Raw genomic sequence first — 22,413 nt, 5'->3', positions numbered from 1 at the left:
CATAGGACGTGTCAATCATCGCCGCTTTCTATTTGGGGGGAAGAACTCAGTGCTATGATTGGACATATTCTTCTTTTTCTGTTGCTTGTTTTGAGTACTGCACGCAGCAGAGGCGTCATCAGGTTTTTGCGTAGTTTAGAGTGACAAATCGTACCAGCGTACTTTGAGGTCAAAATGCGTACCTGCTACGCAAAATGCGTACAGGTTGGCAGGTCTGCAATTTTTCACTTACCATAGAAACTTTTATTTTATAACAACATTCTACAAATAACTTTGCAACAGCAAACATTTTACATTCATAAATGAGCAAACAATTGTCTAAGGGGAAAAACATACACACAACAGACTTCTACTCACAGAGAGATACAGTATAATGAAAAATAAAGCGCAGAATGAGCAAGCCGAGGCGCTCTGTGTTAGAGGCATTATTGAAAAACTGTGCATTACAAAAAGTACAAAACTAAACATTCTCTTAAACAGAGAAGGGAAGAAAACTCCTGCACCTACATTTAGAGAACGACTCTTGTCTTAAATTCAGTGCAAAGGGATTAAAGATGTGAAAAGAACATAATTGCCAGACTAGAAAGGTCCCTTGAAATAGGTTTTCTCTTGCCATTTTATTCTACATCAATAGGTGGCAGTGCCTGCACTGTACGACAGCTGTACAATTTCATTATTAAACGGGAGGGGGAGATATCTTGTGCCAAATTCTTATCCAGATTCATGTTCAAGTTAAAATGTATAGCTGATCTGAGATCCGTGTTCCTAAACACAGTAAATAATCTAAAAGGTCATATTTCATACACGCATAGCTTTGTAGCCGAGTCAGACGTAAATGAAGTTAGGGGCCCTGTGTATTCAGATATCATGTTATACTGTGACTATTCTATTTGTTCATTTACAAGTCATTTCGTTCCTTTGGTTTAGACAGTCTCTACTTCATTAAGTTGTGCTCCTAGGGCTTCTATAAATATATATCTATTGGTTTCCTTTATTAGACTTCTTGACAAAACTATGTACATCCTAAGCAAAACAATGCTATTAAACTGTAGTTTTTGGATGAGAATACATTTCCTTCATCTTTTCACTATTAACACGTACCTGTGCACTATTGCACATACAACAAGAGCAGGCAGAACTTTGAAACCCCTCTTTTGACAAACTCAACAAGGACCCGCTGCAGCACAAGCGCCCAAGGAGATACTGACCATGGTACAAGATTTTTTTGTCAGGATATCAACGGCAACACCATCACGCATGTCCACAGGAAGGACACGGATAGGAAGAAAGTAACATGTAGAAATGTCTTTGCTACAGCCAAACTCGGAGTGAATGTGCTCCAGCATATCTGCTTGTAAAGCTGGAGGAATTCATCTGGTGAACATCTCAGTCACAATAAATGTTTGAGAAAACACATGGGAGGACATAGTTAACAGGTATAAATAATACGCAATTACACAATATAAATAAATATCACTTATTTAAAATATAAATAAAAAATGCCATTGTTGCCTCAGAGCAAGCAGATTAGAAATGGGTGGAAACTCGGGTGATAAACTTTAATTCACCTTTCACAGACTGACAACTTTTTGTAACAACCAGGATACTGAAATTTGGAAATAACTAAATGAAATCTGGAACGGCAGACACATTATGAGAAATAATGCATACATCTTTATGGCGGATTCCGTTATGGATTAAAACTGGTTTGAACAAACTTCAACAAAGGCATTTTTGTTCGTTTACGACCTTGAATAAATTGACAAAACTTGCTAATAACAGAAGTGATTTATGAGCTTGTAGTGTAGAACTAGGCTTTGTCAAAATCAATACAAATGTGCATTGCGCCTGTCACTATGTGGTCAAAATAAACACAAAGCTGTAGGACTATTTACACTTCTATAAGCTTCAAAATTTGCCACAAACAATGGGCTAATGACATCTAAACGCAGGCTTATGGACCAACCTGCGGTTTCAAAAGCTGAATGGCTGTGCACCAAATACTTCTAGTATGCACTGTTGAGAGGCACCACAGCGCCCTCTTCTGTCAGCCAGTGTAAATCCTCAAATGGGTCCAGTGTTGGCTTCTAAACCCAGAGTGGGTGCTACAGAGAATCAAATCTCCAAGGATGGCACCGGAGCTCTATTACAGGACGTTTATGCCGTAAGACCGAGAGGTTCCTTTGTTCTTTAGCAATCTTCACTCATATCTGTAGAGGCGTTTTTCAACAGCTCTGGTGCTGATTTGTTCCGCTGAATATCTCTGATCCAGGTCCAGCAGAGATTGAAGTAAGGTGTTGATGTCTGCTCGAAGCCCCTCCTTCTGCATCCAAACCCTCAGCAGATTGTAGACTTTGTCATCGGGATTCTGAGTCTCTGCTATCTTGATGGCGTTGTCGTTTACGCCGATGCTACGGAAGAACTTGTTGTGGATCCGCACGTCCAGGGTATCGAAGAGGTCGAAGCTCTTGCTCAGAGACTCTTCCTCACCTAGTAAAGCCAAAGCGATGACACTTTACAATGAAGCAGTTGTGTTGTACTTTATTTGTATTTTAAGATTTATTGTTTGAAAAGTGAACATCTCTAAATGGAAGATGCTAAAATGGAGTGAGAAATATCTCACCAAGCACAGGAACAAGCTTTCTGAGCGGACCATCATCCTAAAGAAAAACAAAAAATCAGAATACTACATTAATAAAGTCACAATAATGTCAACGTTTCTCTTCAAAGTGTAAGTCCGCAAAACAAGGATTCTTCCACACAATCGAAGGCATTATCTTTTTGTTTTTCTGCATTTTGTTGTTTAACTGTATGAAAGGATTCTTCCTAACCTGTGCCCAGGGCTCTGTATCTCCCTCTGTCTGTCTTTGGACAGGAGGGCTTGACCGTGGTGAGTCCTCAATACCTAAAGCAGGGGGGAGGGCAGACAGGCTTGTTTGGGAAGAGCTGGTTGTGTTAGGCAAGCTGTCACCCAGTCCCCGGTCCTCATCTTCCACAGGTATGCTTTTGCCCAATTCCTGCGTTTCTTGCGTCAACAAGGGACAGGACTCTGGACGTTCCTCCTCCGTCCTCTCTAGTCCAGCATTGCGGTTGTTCTCCTGCTCCTCTTCTGATTTTGGGCACACATCCTGAACGATGTCAAAAGTAACACATTAAAATCACAGATTACAGTTTAAAGGTGGACAATCGTTGTTGAAACGTCGCAAGCGACAGAATAAGCTACAGACACTTACATTTGGAATCTTCACCTCCTTCAAACTTTCGTCAATTTCTAAAACAGAGATGACAATTCAAAATATATATTTTTGACTTTTCATCACATTTAAACCATTAAACCATAATGGTTTTTATTAACTTTATAGTAACTTTATTTCTTCTGTAGGACACAAAAGGCGATATTCTGAAGAACAATACTGGACCCCATCGACTTCCATTGTAGACAAAAACCACAGACATTTGTCAAAATATTTTCTTTTGTGTTGTGCAGAAGAAAGAGTCATAAACAGGTTTTGAATGACATGAGGGCAAACAAATGATACTATAATGATTATTTTTGGGTGAACTATCCTTTTAACTCGAGTATAAGAAACATTTTGTGACGTACCACTTTGTCGCTTCTGGCACCTCTTCCATTTAATTCCTAGTACAATTACACCAACCAAAAGCAGCACAAACAGCGGTACAACAACTGCTAAAGAAAACCAGAAGAACAAATTCAATTCTACTGCTCCTGTAAAATGGAAGTGTAACTAATATCTAAGGTCACGAGCACTTATTTCCCAATTATTATGTGTTTTTGTACAGTGTATATGCATTACTAAAACACAAACGCTTGCCTGCAACTACAATCCTGTTGTGACCGGACGGTGTTGTCTGGTCCGTTGGACCTTCTGTAGGAATCGAAGTGCGTTTCCTGCACTTTGTGTTGGATGTCGCGGTGCATCTACTCTCTACTTCTTCGTCAGCTTTGCACCTGCAAAACCAGAGACGAAAAATGGGTGAAAAAGGGTGTGAACCCAAAGGCTTTAAATAGGAGTCCTTAAATGATTGTCATTATGAATAGCACGGCAAAACCCTGAGGGGTTCAAGGTGGAGGGGGTGAATCACTGGAAAGAGAATCTGAGTCATTGGATGTTTGGATGATCTAAGGAGGGTCTCAAAGGTTAAGAGAAGAGCGGCTGGGAGTGTCCGGTGTGTCAGCGCTTAACAGGGAGCCATGCGGCACAACAGAGGGATGATGGGAGGGACTCACCGAATGCATTTTTTGCACACTTCGCACGGCTCGTCTGGCAGGCAGTAGGAACCGGCCTTGCATTCACATTTGGTGTTGCTCAAGCTGGTGCATTCTCCTACAACATTCTGATCTGTATGAGAAGAGAAAAAGAAGGGTGAGGAAGGTATAGATCAAAAGTAAGAAGTGGATGAGAATTTAAATGATCTGGAGAAACAACATTTTTGGATGAATCAGTCAATCCAATCATTGTTCTGAATACCAGCCTCAGTTGAAATGCATCTTTGAAGGGCAATAACCAGATTCAATTCAGATCAACCCCAGAGAGAATATTGATCTAATGTGAATTTTCTAATATATAACTAATATAAGCCTATTTTAAGAGTCTTACTATCACACCTCTGTGACTCAGCAAGCAGACGGGCAATCCTGTGAATGATTAATTAGCCCTTTATGTCATAAAAGACAGATACTGAACAAGACACCACATGATACAGACACACCCAAAGCTATGATAAAACCTAATCACGGACAACACACACAACTGCGAAAGCGCATCCACAGGAAGCCAAATACACGCATTCACACACACGCATGCGAGCGCGCGCACACACACGGCTCGAGAAAGAACACAGAAGCGGGCCACACCCAGGCCGTGTAACGTTAGGAGATCAGATTCCCAGGAGTGATGTGTCCGGCACGGGAAACATTAGACTCGGCTCTATTCAGGGGCCCTGCTTATGTCTCCCATCCACATGAGAATCCTATGGGAGCCTTATTGTCTAAACGGGTGGGCGAGATTTTGTTTATACGAGTTTGTGGTGTTTACAAAAGAGTTTGGATCCGAACAAGCAGCCGGTCTTGTGGGAGAGACGCTAAGTGTTTAGGTAAATCAAGTAGTTTAATAAACGGTGAACGGGGCTGTCCAATCAAAATAAACAGAAACAAAATGAATGGCTTTGATTTCATAGTAACCGGAGACAGACTAAATAGCTTCGCAGAAGAGCGGGTCTGTCACGAAGAAACGCTCCGTGATGAGTTCAATGTGCTTTGGATGTTCCGGCCCGCTTGCCGAATTTTTTCCATCTTCCATAAAGGAGAGTCTGATTTTTCAAAAGCATGGGATTCTGAAGGCAGCGTCGTCAGTTTATATGATTCATGAAAGTTTTGTCTATTCTAATTTCTTGTAGCGATTCAGAAGTTAATTGTTCATCCAGTAGTCACTGTGATGTCTTATTGCCTTCCCAGCATGTCGAAGGCCATGTGTGTTCTATTATTCATTTGTATAAATGTTACATTCCTGAGTGCTCTGCTTCTCCAGAGAGTCAGTGCAGACTGCAGATGGCTGTCTACTGGAAAACTTAACAATCAATTACAGAAGCAGAAGTATGGGATTCCTGTTACTCGGAGTGCCGGTCACATACTAGGCATGACTTTAGGACCCGTTCTGACACCATTTACTCATTATATATACACAAAAGAAGTTCACCTTTAGTGTATAGCGCAGCTTGGATATAAAAATACAGATGCTAAGTATCTCCCTTTGTGTAAGCTTGAGATAAGTTAGCTTGAGTCTTTTTCACAAGCAGTGGCAGGAATAAACAGCTGGTTTTGGATAGCATTACCTATGTGACAATGGCTGCACTGCAGACACTGGTCCATGCCTGTGGGGTGCTCGGCATACGTGCCCGCTTTACACAATGAGCATGTGCCCTTCTCCTGGTCCTTACTACACTTCTCACTCACATAAGTGCCTGTCAAAAAACAAGACATTATGTTAAAAAACCTGTAGATTAATAAAGACAGTAATGGTGGATTCACACGGTGCACGATTCGCGGTCGCGATTGTCTAGGTCATTTTCAAAGGGAAACGTGCGGTAAGCAGCAAAACGAGGGCTGTTTCGTTGGCGCAGCGGTGGTGGTGCGTAACTTCCATGGGCACAGTTTTTTGTGAATCTTTTTGTGAACGGCAGCAGCAGCCACATTGGTTTAAAGGCGGCTGCCGTGCGGCAATTCCACCACTCACTGCGTACCGTGTGAATCCACCATAAGACATTCGTCTTCTGCAACTTGACAGAAGAGGATAGTGTAGTATATTATAATATAATATGATTTAATATACTATAATATAATATACATTTTAATAGCATAAGTAATTATTAATTATCAATAAGCAAGTTATTATTCTACATTTTTTATATTTTATTTATCTAAATACGATATCAAAACTGTAGGAACTATGGTACGGAGGTTCTTTCTTTTTCAACACCATATAAGCACTAAAAGCTATTCATGGCAAACTCAAGGTCATGGTATCACAACTTTACACCATAAACCAACAAAATCTTCACAAACAAAGATCATTATACGCAATAACTCACCTGAAGGTTCTTAATAGCATCATCCAGTAATGTCTGGAAGCACTTATGGACAAAGCTTGTTTAACAATCAATATTGTGTTTACAGAACTGGCCCTTGCTATAGAAGTTCTCAAGGTCTAATAGGAAGAATCTTCACTGCTACTTACCAGCTTCGCAGTTCTTGCAGCAGAAGCCATTATGAGGATACTCTTGGTTCTCCACACAGTTCATCTGTCTGGCTGTGCGGTTCTGCAGCTCTACTAAAAATCCGACTTCTGCTGCCCCACGACCCAGATTCAAAGCAGAGAGGACGAGGATCTATAGGAAGAACAAAAGAGATCAGAGATTCTCCACTATGAATAACTTGAACATAAAATTTGAAATTGTATTTTTAGGGGCCATACACATCTCGCGTCTTTTGCACGCGCAAATTCGTTATTTTAAATGTAGACGGGCGCAGCCGCGCTCAAATATGGAGCGACGCGCATGCAGTGCGACGCACTCCTTTTTCTAGGCGCCGCATTAAGATGAAAATATTTCTCCGCAGGATAGTGTGAGCTCTCAAACACTTTGGGGAAAAAAGGAGAAAGCAGCGCGGCTCGCGTTTTAATACGCAAAATGTGAATGGCCCTTTAGTCAAGTTTTTTTCAATTTTCAACTAAAGGTTAGTAAAACGATCCTCTTTTTTAGTAAGAAACCTGTTCGAAACCAATTAGTTCAATCCTAACTAAATTTTGAAACCCTGGTTTGACTTTCTTCTAGCATAAGATAACCTATCCAACACATTTCAACTACACCAGAATGGGTCATTTTCAGCCTAAATTAAGCTATGCTTAGAAGTTCCAGACATGTCTAAAACAGAGGTCGCGTTAAACGAAAATTCTCCGTCATTGACAGATTTTTTATACCAGTGACGGAAAAATCTGAAGGCTGTCCGTCATTTTGACGGATTTACAATGAGGGCAATTTGAAATTTCCCCTTTTGTAGAGTTGGTAGCATCCAATCATTTCCTTTCATCAGAACGTGATCGTAGGGATGCGTACGTTTCCCATTCATTACTAAAACGCCTCGTCCATTCAGGAAAACACATGCGGGATCAGCGGAAACTCGCAGTGCTGAGCCAGGGGCGTGTATAAACAAGACGACTATGACGGCCCACCACCGTCTAATTTGTTTCGCCATAGTTTCAAAACCAACTGAAAAACTTTTTGCACTTTTTATAACACAGCGATCTCTAACGTTGTTTGTGGCGTTGTTTCTGCAAAGCGTGCATCTGTCATTCAATAAGACCCTCTCGTCGTGTGCTCTCATACTCACACAGGCGTGCACAAACCAGTGGTGTGGTTTACAGACTTTTTTTCCTTCAGAGAGCATAGGACTAGCGTCATTTTGGATAAACCTTAACTTTCAGTGAGTGGAAAAAAGTCTCCATGCGTCTTCTCCTTTCATGACCTAACAGCAGCTAGAAGTTACTTGTAAGTTAATAAATGAATTATTACAAAACAGCGTGTACAAGCACCTGTCATTGTTACTGACTGGACATGAACATTTGTCTGTAATTAGTATTAATTATAAACGACTTCGGATTTATTGGCTATTAAAATTCAGTAAGTTCAAAGAACGCATGTATGTCGCGATGACGTCACAAACATGCTAAATGGCACGTATCCCCTTGCACCATAGTGACGGGTAAAAATAGATCATGACGGAATTTTTAGGAGCCTGTCCGTCAAAATGACGGACAATGAAAAAGTCTAGCGCAATCTCTGGTCTAAAACCCTTTTAAGAAAAAATAAATAAAGACAGATTTGCATTTGTGCCATTAATGTTTAAAAGTAACAGCACACCGAAGTATTCACAGAGATTCTGCTAATCAGGTGTATGAATTACGCCATGACACTAAGAAATAAGATGCTTCTGCAGGAGAAATATTAGTTTTGTACTTTCACATGACTGTAATGGTCTCTCACCACTCTCTTGCTCACAAATACAGATAATAAGAGAGGAATTCTGAGTTCTCATGGCTGACCTTGTGTGAGTAATCTAGTATTTAATTCAAACCATCTGATGTGCACATCTGCAGAGCAAAGCAAATTAACAGAGTAGGAGAGTCTCTTATCCTGGACCAGAACCAAACAGCCTACACACACACACACACAAGGTCCTCGATGTGCTCCCTATAAAACATTTTTAACATAAACGTTGTACATGTAACGAAGAAAGCAGTATATTTATATTTATACATAAATATAAAAAATTAAACCAAGGCTAATAAATGTAATGAAACATAATACCTAATGCATGAAAATTACAGCAACCCAACAAAGTGTAGTTAAGTTTTACCATTAATTTTCAAATAAACAAAATCTTAAAAATAGCTAAACCATATGCAAACTAGTGCTGGGGGGTTCAATAAACTCATAAGTGTTTGAAATAAAGAGGCATGTGGGAATGCGTGTACATAAGACCAGATCCATATGGGGAACAAGGCAAGTGTCTAATAGATGTTCAAAGACAAGAAATGTACGCGTAGGAGATACAGAGGAAAACTAAAGACAACAGTTACACACTCCATATGTGTCTATGCGTGTCAAAATGAGAGGGGAGGAAAGATATTTGGGGGTCGCTGTGAGCAGATAGTGAGAGGTTTATACAAGCTGTGTGTCTGTTCGTAAGAGAGGGAGTCAACAGCAGCCCTCTGTATGGGCTGAGCGGGGGTCTTCAACTTCAGACGAGCACTTTACTCGGTCCCTGAGGCCCCCCTTCTTTCTTCTCCCTCTTTTCAGGGTGTCACAATGAGAAGGCCTCATTTACCGCTAAACAACACACTTTAGAAGCACCACTTCAAATGACCCACATTCTCACAGACACACAACACCGCCGCCATACACCTCTACAGCAACTCGACACCGCTGGCTCCATCTAACGGCCTACATTTCCCATTATCCTCTGAGACAAAAAGACAAAAGATAGTGAACTGACTGGCCAATCACCAGCACTGGGAACATCCTTTATAGTACCGCACTGACGTTAATAGAAACGAAAGTACACTTTTGTAGCATTTGAAATGTTAGTCATGGGTTCTTTAACACAAAACAGTTCAGTTAATGAGCATTTTCCAGAGAGATTGTGTAGTGCAGTCGTTATAATTGGCTTTTTAATTAAGTTACGAACTTTAAGCAAGGAAAATTTCGCACAGAAACAAAAATTGCAGTTGATGTTAATTTTAGGGTTATGAATAAAAAAACGTTTGGCAATACAAAAACATATTAGTAGAGAAAATAAATTGCAGTTGATATTACTTTAAGGTTTATCAATAAAAAATAAATAAAAAGAAAATAACTTTTGGCAATTAAAACCATACAAGTACAGAAAAAATATCAAAAAAGCAGTTTTTGTATAAATATACATTTTGTAGTGTAGTTATAATTGGCTAACGACCGCTCACAATTTTTTATTAAGTTGTGAACTGTAGGCAAACATTTTTTGCACAGAATGAATAAATAAATAAATAGATGTTAATTTCAGGTTTATAAATAAAAATAAAATAAAAAACAAATAAAATTTGTACAAAAATAAACAAAAAGCAGCTGATATTAATTTCAGGTTAATCAATAAAAAAAGAAAAGAACTTTCGCAACAAAAACTAAATAAGTAATGGAAAAACATATATATATAAATTAATTAATTAATAAAATAAAATCGCAGTTGGTATTAATTCTAGATTTATCAATAAAATTCCAATTGAGCACATTGCATTGTGGGATGGACTATCCCATGCAGTCTGCTCTTGTTATACATATCACATTTTGGCACACATAACACTCGTAATGTATTCTGCAGAAAAAGCAATAGTTTTGTAGTCTAATTCCAAAACCAATCTTAGTTTCCACATCCCTCAATGTTTATTCAACAAGTTGCCGCATAACTGGTGATAAATTGCTACATGAAAACTTTTGGTTGTTATGACAAAATATAACGGGCCATTCCAAATAGAATAGCAACAGTGTTGCCAAAACAGACGAGCAATCAGAGAAAAAAAAACACTGCAGTGTTACTTGTAAACTAGTATCAAATAGTGCTGAACAGCTGCGTTTAGTCGCCGCAGAGCGCCGGGGTATTAGAGAATATGCTGAAACGCAATACAGTGGCAACAGCCATAAGAATGTAATTGGACAGCTAAATGCATTGTCAGACTGCAGATTTGCAGATGAACCCATCTATAAAAGCTGAAAAAAAACATCTCAAAGCCCGCAGTAAAGAAACAAGAGCGCATCATTTTTGAGGTTTGAGATGCGATGTTTGGAACTATTTGGAAGTGTACAATGGTCTTCTTGTTGACTTGTGGAGTCAATCAGCCTTGAGGGAAACCAAAGTCAGCGAGTGTCTAAACGGACAGTAAAACTGTCCGAGACAATAAAACTGCAAGAATGAGGTTGTGAGGCAAACCCGATGTATATGAGGCCAGAAGTGTGTGTGTTGGAGGGAAGTCTGAGGCAAACTTTGGCTCCAGTGTGAGTCTCTGGATATCAGCCATGCCTTGTTGTTCTAAGGGAGTTTCCTGGATTGAGCAGCGCTGTCGAGCCGCACTCTCTCCTTGCTCGCGTCAGACTTTCCACAGACGTCCGCGTGCACACGCACGCACAATCGCACCATTTAGACACGGCCACCGGGAGGCGGGGTCAGAGAGCGACGGCTAAGAAGCTGTGGAGGAATTCGAAGAGAAACAGTGAAGCAGGGGAGATACAATAGATGGAGTGTGGAGATAGAGAGAGAGGGTAGACGCATAGGAGTTTGGGAAGGCACAGAAAAGAGAAATGGAGACTGAACGAAGGGGGGGAGAGATTCCAACTTCATACAGACACACTGAAGCCTTTCAGGCAAGCAGAACATTAAAAGTCACACTAATGAGCTACAGTACAACACACTCTCGCTCTCTCACACCCAAACACACACACGCACGCATTCCTGAAAGTCTAGAACTTTCCCAGACAGGGCGAAAGAGTTCATAGTGGATGTATTAGTTTGCGGCTGCCCGAAAAATTAGGAGCCACATTAATGTCCAACACCTGTTCCCTGACCCCCTACAACACATCCAAGACATCATGCAAGCCCATCTAGGTCAAAGTTCACAAATCTGTCAATGACATCATCTTCCAAACGGAGGATAAACCAATGAGAGTGGAGCCCGTCTGAAAGCATCTATGCCAAAAGCTCATTAAAAACCAGCCGAAGCAACTTTTCCCAACTGCACGTTAGACGTGCATGCTTTGGAAACTTCATGCTCGACGTCTCCATGGCAACAAGTCTTTTCCCAAACAGGTGGCGTCTCTTCTTTGCAGAGGCATGGATAGATAGACTAGATGGGGGGGGGACATGGATGGGTGACATCACTTCCTGTATCTGCACATTCCAAACCTGTGAATCACTGGATTGCGATTGGCAGTTTATACTTGAACTAACTTGCCAGCCTACTGCTATGTGGTGACAGCTCATAGTTAAACTATGAGCAAACAAAACAACATCAGATCAGACGAAATGATTGGCTGTCTGCTGAATAGGAAAAAGATGTTCTGACGCACATAGGTTGTATGTGACATTCCAGGTTTGTTGGCTTTGATAAATAACATGGTGTCTTCCTGGTTGTTTATAATTCAAAACAATCTTATCTTGTTTAACTAATAGGCCCTCTTTAGAAAAACTCAGACTAGAGTTTTTCTTTAGTTAAATGTTAAACAATTTATTCCTACATACCTTTTTTACAACTATATTATTAATATTTAACATAAAAGGAGAATTTTAGCAATAAGGAGACTCGGATCACAGACAGTGAAACCTCATATCTTATGATTTTAGTTTTTTCTATGAATCAAAAAGTACTTAATTCAAAAAGTATTTTTAGTACTTTTGCGTTTTGACAGATTTGTGTCTTTTCCATTTCCTGGAAATTTGGACATCCAAGGTTTCGGAAGGGCAGCAATGATGTGCATAATAAATCACAAATATTTATTTCATTTAAATTAGAATATAAAATGACAGTCATCAAACTTCTAGGACAATGATACTAATGTGGCGATTTCGAATAAATTTGAACAATGCGAATCGTACAGGCATATATGATTATTAGAAAAAAGAAAGCATGGGCCACCCCAACCCCACCCCTAAACACTAACATCACTAGGGCTTAAGCAGATCACACAAAAAAATACAACTTTACAAATTACACAAATGTATACAAAATTCCTACAAAAATGTACAAACTACAAATTGCCATGGAACTGTATTAAAACATCCTGTTAGAAGTAATTGAACCATCATTTAGAAAACTAATTCTGTCAGAAAAGAGCTTTTAGGAAAAAAGGTCTTGCTTTTGTTACACAGCCCTGCAAAAGCCAAACTATTGTCTCTATTATCAGTTCTTTAAGACTATCCTGCTGATAAACCATGACAAAAGCGCCTCAGCTGAGGAGGAATGCGGGTCAGCCAATAGGCCCGAGCGCTTGGAAAGATAAGACAGGAACAAACTCAATGCAAACCGGCTTCCTGCTTTCCCATGGCAATCCATTTATACAGGAGGAAACGGCAGTGAGATCTGATTTGGAGGCCAAGGTCTAAAATCAGAGCAATACATCTTCAAGAACATCCTTCAAATCAGAGCATGAAATGACAAGAGGAAATGCTCACAGACTCACACGCGCACACACACATTCACACGTGTCCAGTGTGTCTGCGGTAAGGTTTGGTCAGGAGGCAGACCAGCGTGGTAACCTTAACTTCCACGATGAGAGATCTCCAAACCCACAATCACTGCACACTGGCAGCTCACCAGTGTGGCGTGTTCGGGGACGCCCTTTTCCATTGGAGCGAGAAATTGATGGAGTGACTGCCGAACACGATCCGAAAACTTCGGAAAATCACAGCAGTTAAAAAAACAAACAAGGAACAGCTGGATCTCCCGTATCGAAAAGGAGGCTGCCAATACGTCTGAGAAAAACCCATTTTTAAAAGCCTCAGCCATAATTAAAAGAAAAACAAGAGACGGCTGACCCCGAAACACGGCGGTTACCCGAAAGCACAACCCGGATGAATGGTGCAAATAGAATGAATGCATCTCGTCTAACTGGCTGACCACCAAAATAAATGTAAACTGGGAGCACCGGACACACAAGCGCTCATGAATGAACTGGTTAATGCCAAAGGAGTCATACGACAAACAACTACAGCGCACAAAGTTCAAAGCAACCTGAATGAATGTGCCAAGCATGATGGCTTCCTTTGCTACAATAAAACAATCGGGCTTGACACAAGCACTCTGTTGGCTCTCAAACAAGAAATCCTCATTGTTCAAAACAAACCCCTTCCCACATGTGGACGGACAACTGTACGTCTGTATCTGCCTATAAATCTGTATCTCTTTCATTCGCACACACGCTCTTGGCACAATGTCCCGCAGGGGAAGAATGGGGTTACACGGGTTGTACTGTTTGGAATTACAGTACGACAAGACTGTCAGTCTATCAGGTTTGCAGCATGTGCATGCATGATCAATTAGAACTACATCCGTACTACGTGTGCTGTACAGTGAGTTTCTTTATATCGCTATTGGAAGTGGCGGACAGACAAGCCTTCTTTTTCCGTATGTAACAGATGATTTCTATCAGAGCTGTCTGTTAAAGGAAGACACACCGCTCTTCATTACTTCCAGCGCCGTGGAACTTTATTGAATCATGTGCCTCCAATTATTCGCCGATCCCATGTCTTTAAAATGAATGAATCATAACAACAGGATGTACTGCACAAGGATACAGTTAAAAGGCAAGAGACGGAATGAAAATTTGTTTCAACGTTAGATTAATAGCCTAAAACAGAAGACAGAATATAGAGAATAGAAAGAAAATGTTGCACGCATGACTTGAACCAGGGAGGTGCAACAATCTATGATTTGTCTTTAATAAATTAAAATGTCAAAATCCATTCAAATTTAATAGGCTTGTAATTACAAACCAATATCATTCTTCGTATATATATATATATATGGGCCTTAACACTATTGGTACATTCATATAGAATGTTTTTGACTACCTTGTCTTTAAATAATACACAGTGATTGCTCCAGAACGGTTGTTGAAAAAGTAGTTGTCCATCGTGACCAGAGTTGGGTGTAACTAGTTACTAAGTAATTAGTTACTGTAATTTAATTACTTTTCCCTTGTAAAAAGTAAAGTAAGGGATTACTCTTATTTTTTACGGTAATTTAATTACAGTTACTTCTGATGTAATTAAAGTAAATACTATGTGCAATATGTGTGTGTGCAGAAGTGGAATTTACATCAAAATTCAAAGTCTAACTTCAAAATCCGTGCTTTAATGTATAATTCTCACATTTGTAATTAATAATAATACTTTATGTAGTTTTCTATTATTTATTTGAATGAATTAAAAGAGCCGTTTCATGTCTATCCTTGAATCACTTAACTCATCAAGGTTGATATAGGATATAGAAAGTAATTAGTAATAAGTAATTAAACACTTTTTGAAGAGAGTAACTTGTACAGTAATCTAATTACATTATCGAATGTGTAATTAGTACCTAGTAATTAATTACTTTTTCAGAGTAACTTACCCAACACTGATCGTGACCCATCCCCAGACAGAACACTTGCGGGGCAGCAGGCCACAGCTTTAGTGAGGGGGAAGGTTTATAAAACGCTTACGGCAAGCAGATCAAACACATAGCGCTTTTCAAAAACGACTCGAACTGTAGTCAAGTCACAGCTGTTCTTTTTGATGTACTACGATACAGTCACAGTCACACGCACAACGAAACTCTTGAACTCTACCTAAACCACAGATCATGTGTAAGCACACTAAGAAAGGGGTGTATACACACACACACACACGCTCTAGCATCTTGGGTATGAGCGTGTGAAAATCTGTGAATGGCTCCTCTCGGGGAACACAGGAAACAGTCAGACAATGTGGAGGCTTCATTTGGAGTTCACATTCATGCTGGGCCACTAAAACACACACACACGCACAATCCTAAATAAAAGTCAAACCACATGTCCTCCAACCTTACCATTTTTTAAACAATAATCAAGCATTATTCTACCACATATTTTAAAGGGACAGTTCACCCAAAAATGAAAATTCTGTCATCATTTACTCACCCTAGAGTTGTTCCAAATATGTATAACTTTCTCTGTTCTGATGAACACAGAGAAAGATATTTTGAAGAATGCTTGTAACCAAACAGTTTTTGGCCACCATTGATGGTAGTCAGAATTGTCTCAGAAGTGTCCCAGAACTGTTATTATCTTTTGCATTTAACAGAACAAAGAAATGTATAAAGCCATTTTTCCTACTATACTAGTCAAAGGTGGCCAAGAACTGTTTGGTTACAAGCATTCTTCAAAATATCTTTATCTATGGTCATCAAAACAAAGGAATTTATACAGTTTTGGAACAACTTGAAGGTGTGTAAATGACGACAGATTTTTCAGTGTTGGGTGAACTGTTCCTTTAATACCATCATGTTGTCTTCCTGAGTTGTTAGTTCCAAAACTTGTTAGTTTTGTAAATGCTATTACATGATTCTGAACACACCCTAATTTGGGATGGGTCACGATTGCACACTACTAGATTATTGAGATGATCTAGTTTAACTAGATTTTCGCCTTTTCCTTTGGTATGTTTAGCAATGTACTATATATGGGTAGTGCGTTTAACTATTAAATGGCTTGCATGGTAAAACATCATCTCCAAATTTATCCACACTAAATAAAAAACATAGTACCGCTACAAAGTACACACATTCCTTGGCCGTTGCATTGCTTGTTTCTGAGCATCCCACCATGAACTGCATGTTTTTAGGACGGGGTGTCAAGTTAAAAATAGTCCAATTTATAAAAACACATCTTAAGACCCCTGTCGTTCCATCACATCGAAAATATGTTTTGCACATCCCTAGTTTGGCCTGCAGGTTATGAAACCTCCGGTGCGGGGGGTGTGATTTTTCAGCCCCACAGAGGTGACGGAGGGTTTCAAAGCCCACAACAGAGAGATGGCGGCCTGGCAGGGCAGGCGGCCTGCTGTCCTCAGTGTGCGTGGGAGGATATTAATAGCTTGAGAAACCAACATCGGCACAGCCTTCCTGTGGCTTTTCTACTTTCTGTTAATGTGGGGCACAGTGAATAGAAACGAGACGGGACTGTTCGAATCACTTCCCTTTGAAAAGAGGAAAAGAGGGTCAAGTAAGACAAAGACAACAGAGAGAAGAAAGAGGGATAACAGGAGATCATGGAGTCACTTCCTGTGCGAAATGTTATTTGTGGTTCTGCACACTGCACAGTATATTACACAATAACATTAAGATTGTGTTGATAAAATAGTAGATGCACACCCTGACTAAAAGGTTGATTAGGAATGTACAAATAAGTATTAATGAAAATTGAGTTACGTTGGACTGGATAACCAACATTGTTTAAATTCAATTAAAAAAAATTGTATTTCCTTGTTTGGTTTGGTTTGGTTTATTTCTTATAAAGCACATTTCTGCTGCCACACGGGCAGCCCAAAGTGCTGTACAATACATCAGATAATCATACATACAAAAAAAAGTAAACTTTCTTGTTGAAAGCAGAACTTCTGCAACATTTTCCCTTTATGTCAAGAATTTTTTTGACACTGACTTTACACATTTTGCAGAAAATGTCAGTTGTTTTTCAACACAAATAAATAAGTACATAAAATAACCTGCAATATTCTGTTTCAAACAAAATTGGTAACAGAGAGGCCAAAGTTGCAGATTGCAGGTTTAACTTATTAAAAAGTTTTAATTCTAAATTAAAGTCTCCCTCATTTGTAATTGTAGGTACCTTTGGATAAAAGCTCAATGAATAAATGTCAACATAATGCCTTGCTTAGGTTGGACAAACGTGACAAAATACCACAGAGCGAGTCAGAAGAACTGAATCCTAACAATAGCAGCTGTAGCTGTAAAACAAGCGTCACCCTTTCATACCAAATTTAATTACTGCTAAACATTTCCATTTCTTCACAGCGCCTACCATGGAAACTTCTGGGAGGTGAATAGGTCGTCAATGCGTCAGAGATCAAAGTCTTGTCCAATCAAAGCTTTAAGGCTAGGATGACTTCGTGGCTCTTCTCTTTGTACTACGGCCCCATTGGTTGTCAAGGACAGGTCGAACGAGTTTCAAAAGATTTTATTGGAGGGCTACAATCTGCACCATTCTACTCTGTTAATCTTTTAACTCGTATTGTCATCAAAGGTAAACATGCGTCAATATTGCCCGTTTACGACAACACAAACATGTTTATTAAGATTGTAGTGCAATCCACTGAAGGTATAATACAAATGGCATTTTAATCCTGAAAAACATACACCCATGACATTAGGACAATGTCACGCTGAGTTGCCTCACTCATTAGCTTTTCTCATCTCACCGAGCTCACATCAGACAGAGGCTTTGTGCCGAATGCCTTTCTCATCACTCACAGGGGCAGCAGGAGATTGAGTGAGGGTCGCTGAATGCTTTCTTGGACCCGCTCAGGGTGAACATTAATCCAGACGTCTACAAATGTCAGAATAAAGTCATTCTAGAGGTGTAAACCACGTAAGGGCTGCAATTACATTTACTAATTATTATTAGAATGTGTGACTTATTTTTATTAGTTAATTTTTTAAACATAAGCCATTTGAGTTTGTTAGCTTTTTAAAGGGGGAATAGACAGTTTACCATTGACTACCAATGTAGGATTTTTTTGGTCTGTTGAACACAAAAGAAGATATTTTGAAGAATGTATAGGAAAGCAAACAGTTCTGGGGCATTTTTTACTCCATTTTAATGTTTCCTTCTACTATGGTAGTCAATGGAGGCCAAGAACTGTTTGGTTACAAGCATTCTTCAAAATTGACAGAATGTTTATTTTGGGTAAACTGTGCCTTAAATGCTTAAATTTAGAAATAAAGTAACGTGAAACCCGTGCCCTGACACCCAAGTACGTTTCGTAATACAAGATTTTCGGACAATCAGCGCAAATTTAACTTGAGGCTGTTGGATTTGTGGCATGCCAAATCACGCTTCGAGAGCCGGCAGAACAAAACAAGTAGAGACCATTTACACGTCTGCTCAAATACTGTAATGTCTTTAATTGCAAAATGTACTCAAATGAAGATCATTTTTGATATTCACAATTAGCTTCGATTCATGTCATTCATCTCATGTAATTATATTTTGATTTAAAACTATTATCGATTCCCAGGCCAAAAACAGCTCCAAATTCAATATTTTAACATGTCATTTAGCATCTATTCCATGTTTTCTATTCATAGAGTCTAAAGTTGCTCTTTCCACTTTGACATGATAAATAAGACAATATTACAGGAATACACCCAACCACAAAGCGAACCAAGTTAAAAACCAACACCATTATCCATCGCCTTACACGAGACACAACACCCTCATCTAATTTCCTATATTTAGGCACACACCCTAATTCAAGGCCTGTTTGCTACTGTGTCGCGTTATTCAATCTGCCGTTCACCTGTGGAATCATGGGACAACAAGACATAAGAATAAAGGACAGAGTGGGTGTTGTTTTCAAGGAAGCGGAGGATCGCCACAGACTGTTCAATTTTAAGTCAAACCGGCAGGTAATTATTGTTTGAAGACACTGGATAGGGGGTAAGTGTAAACACACACACACATACACACAGACGCAGGAAGAAACACACGTGGTAAAGCACACTATAAGCATTTTAACCAGAATCAATAGACACTGAATAGAAGGGTAGCTGAATAGCAGGCGCATTGTAATATATGTAACAAATCTCTCGTTCAGTCACTCAATATGGGAGCAGTGACCTGTAAGGTGTGGCCACCTTTTTTAGAAAAACCATGAAGTACTGACGGATGCTAAATGGCAAATGACTAAAGTGAGATAGATGCTTCACCACAAACCCACACGCCATCAACCTGCTGTCGCTTTTCAGAAAACCTTTCGATACGTCTCTCCCACTACTTGATCTTTTTAAAGCCACGAGACATCAATATATGTCAAGAACAAAGAATATTTTGCACGTCAAAAAAGTATAATCTCCTCATTTAAAAGGTACCAGGGTAGATGATCCTCTGTGTGCATAGACCACAATTATAAATTAAAATGTACATTGAATGTATTATAAAAAAACTGTTCATCTTTGCTCCTGTAACCATTTTCCATTTCTTGTCTGTTGTTCAGCACCTTATTCTGCATTTTGCCTTTACTTGTTCATCTGAAACGCTCCTGCAATGTCAAACAAATGTCTCATGTAGGTTTTCAACGAATATGAGTTCATAAAAAGCCACACACAGAATACTTATAAAATAGCAGTGTTTGAAACATTTAAGAGCATAGAATCCGACCGCACAAGACGTCATCTATCCATCAGCATAACTCAAGTAACAGCCCCAAAACTTTAAAAGACATGATAAATGTGCCTCATGTCTGGGTATAAACAACTGTAATGGGCCTAAATAACTAGGCTTGTTTATTGTGGGCTGTGTCTATACAACAAGAAACAGATTTGGCAAACTTTGAAACACACAGACTCCCACACATCCACACCATTCTGATTACTCTGATAATGAGTGTTGCGTTTAATTGCGTCAAGCAATCGTCTCTCTTCCTGTCTCCTTGTAAATGTGGATTCTATAAACATCTGATGGTGGAAAGTGGCTTTAAAAGGCTCCTAACAAGCGGCGGGATGTAGCCCCGGCTCTGGACTCTTTCTTGTGGATCCCGAGGTATGCGCCACATGTCCTGTTTGGATTTGAGAGCCGCTCGGAGAGATACCGTGCACGTTTCCTGTCCATGCCCACACCCTAGAGAGCACGCTGTGATAAGATCTAAAGAGTGCGAGTGGGTAAAAGCGTCAAGAGGGGATGGGAAGGAACTAGGAGAGAGAAAATCTCAGAGAAAAAGTCCAAAGAACCGAACAAAAGGGAAAAGTGAGAAAGTGGGCAAGAGAACTTGCTCCGATTGTATGCAAAATGTTTATGAGTGTGGGTGGAAAAGTTTACAAAGATCTGATTCCTGTCACTGCCATCTGCGTTGACAGGAAGTTTACAGTGGGAGCCGTACGCCTCTGTCCAACCTCCCCCAACCATCCGCTCTCACTGGACCAGGAATGTGTGAGCTATGCACATTGGCAAGGATGAACTATCTTCATCCAGTGACCAGCCAACAAGAGCAGACGCATAACTTAGCAAAGTTTACAGCATGCATAAACAGCCACATTGCAAACTACCTCTGCCCTTTCATTTTAATGAACAAATACGGAATAACTGCTGGCGTTCAGACGGCGAAGGGTTCGCCTGGGGCTAATGAGAAAGATGAGTTGCCTTCAAAGGTAACAACAGTTAGAATGACCATCACTCGTCATCTTAAGCTTGGTTAAAGGGCCAAAATGCTCGCAGTAAAGGTACACATCATCTGCAGCTATGTGTTTTATAGCGCTATACACGCATTAGAACAAAACTTTCCTCAGTATTTTTATTAAATTCTTGGTTATCTTTAAGGGCTCTTCGTTATCTTTAAGGGCTCTTGATTAGAGAACTGTGTAACATTGTTAAAGACAGCATGAGAGTAAGCTCAAGGGAAAGTTTTAAAGGTGAGTCTCTCGACATTCAGCGAATGAAGTGTTTTTATAGTGGCACTTTTGGCAGAGCGGAGCTGGAAAAAGCAACAAAGGGGCAGTGAATGGCTCTTTCAACGTGGAATAAACTTAACACTGGCACCACACAGAGAAACTTCTCCCAAGATGAGGTTCATTTGAAAGGAGAAGACTGGAAACTGCTCAGTATATCACGAAAACCATAACACCACACAGCAAGCCCGTTCCTCTAAACCTAGCGAACTGCCTACCTGGAAAGCACTTTAACGCATTACAGGTGCGCAGAAATCTGCTGTCCTTGTAAGCAGGTTTTGAGAAAGTTACTTTGTAAACTTTTTTTAAAAAGTACAGACATCACTTGAACTATGCGACAAGCGCGTAATACAGCTGTTAAAATAACGTTTTACTACAGCAACCATGATTTAACTATGGTATTTGTGGTAAAAACATAGTACACGTAAATTTACTATAGTCTCGCTACAATAACCACAGTTTAACCATTATATTTAAAGTAAAAGTATGGTAATACAAATGGTATTAATCCTAAATTACAACAGAACAACCAAGTTAAAAAGATTCATTTAAATGGTTTAAAGAAAACCAAGAAGGGTCCCTACCCATCGTGTGAATATATCACACATAAATTCACTGCACGTGTATCTATCTACAAGCTTCACAAAAGCACACCGACATCGACTTTGTAACATTATATTATTCAAAAATGAGTGACATGAACAAATAATGAAATATTACACAAACAAAAACTAAATCACTCTGCGACGAAGCGCCAGACGTCTTACCACGAGTTTCATCGTTGAGGATGAGTCCATCCCTTGCGGATGGCTTGTTTTCCGAAGTTTCCAACTACTTGTTGATTCCTTTTACACCCCGGAAACAATGTTTTCAACCCAAGTTATGAGGAAAAAGTGACTAGAAAAATCAAAGTAGATCCAATGATTGGCGGCCTTTCACAACCGGCTCATTTTTGCAAGCGTACTCAAAGGAACGCACTTGGCGTAATGGGAAACTTGCTTCTTAGTGGAGAGACGAAAAGCGAGCGTCCTGACGCAATTCGTGTGACGCAATTCACTCGCCCAATCAGAGAGGCGGACCGTGGTTTAGTTAGAGTGCTGTGATTTAGTAG

At 39.7% G+C, this 22,413-nt stretch overlaps 1 protein-coding gene across 2 annotated transcripts; it reads right to left on the bottom strand.

Annotated features, from left to right (window-relative positions):
- Positions 1–215: 215 nt before the first annotated feature.
- Positions 216–22,285, bottom strand: tnfrsfa (tumor necrosis factor receptor superfamily, member a). Of its 2 annotated transcripts, none has more exons than XM_057360842.1 (10): positions 22,070–22,285; positions 6,759–6,909; positions 5,857–5,985; positions 4,253–4,364; positions 3,837–3,973; positions 3,605–3,691; positions 3,234–3,271; positions 2,832–3,128; positions 2,624–2,660; positions 216–2,490 (listed from the first exon to the last, which is right to left on the bottom strand). In XM_057360842.1, exons 1-10 carry the CDS (start codon positions 22,097–22,099, stop codon positions 2,201–2,203), a joined length of 1,308 nt encoding a protein of 435 aa, XP_057216825.1. In that variant the 5' UTR covers positions 22,100–22,285; the 3' UTR covers positions 216–2,200. The 2 variants fall into 2 exon arrangements, with proteins under 2 accessions (XP_057216825.1, XP_057216826.1); XM_057360843.1 differs by having other exon boundaries at positions 3,605–3,688.
- Positions 22,286–22,413: the final 128 nt, after the last annotated feature.

The sequence above is a fragment of the Triplophysa rosa genome, linkage group LG19, assembly GCF_024868665.1.
Source record: "Triplophysa rosa linkage group LG19, Trosa_1v2, whole genome shotgun sequence".
NCBI classification, from domain to species: domain Eukaryota; kingdom Metazoa; phylum Chordata; class Actinopteri; order Cypriniformes; family Nemacheilidae; genus Triplophysa; species Triplophysa rosa.
This window is presented reverse-complemented; position numbering and strand designations above follow the sequence as displayed.

Coding starts and splice junctions, on each gene's coding strand:
- tnfrsfa (XM_057360842.1), bottom strand. CDS start 22,099: ATGGACTCATCCTCAACGATGAAACTCGTG. Junction 3,272..3,604: donor GTGCCAGAAGCGACAAAGTG/GTACGTCACAAA, acceptor TCTCTGTTTTAG/AAATTGACGAAAGTTTGAAG. Junction 3,129..3,233: donor AGGAGGTGAAGATTCCAAAT/GTAAGTGTCTGT, acceptor GACATCGTTCAG/GATGTGTGCCCAAAATCAGA.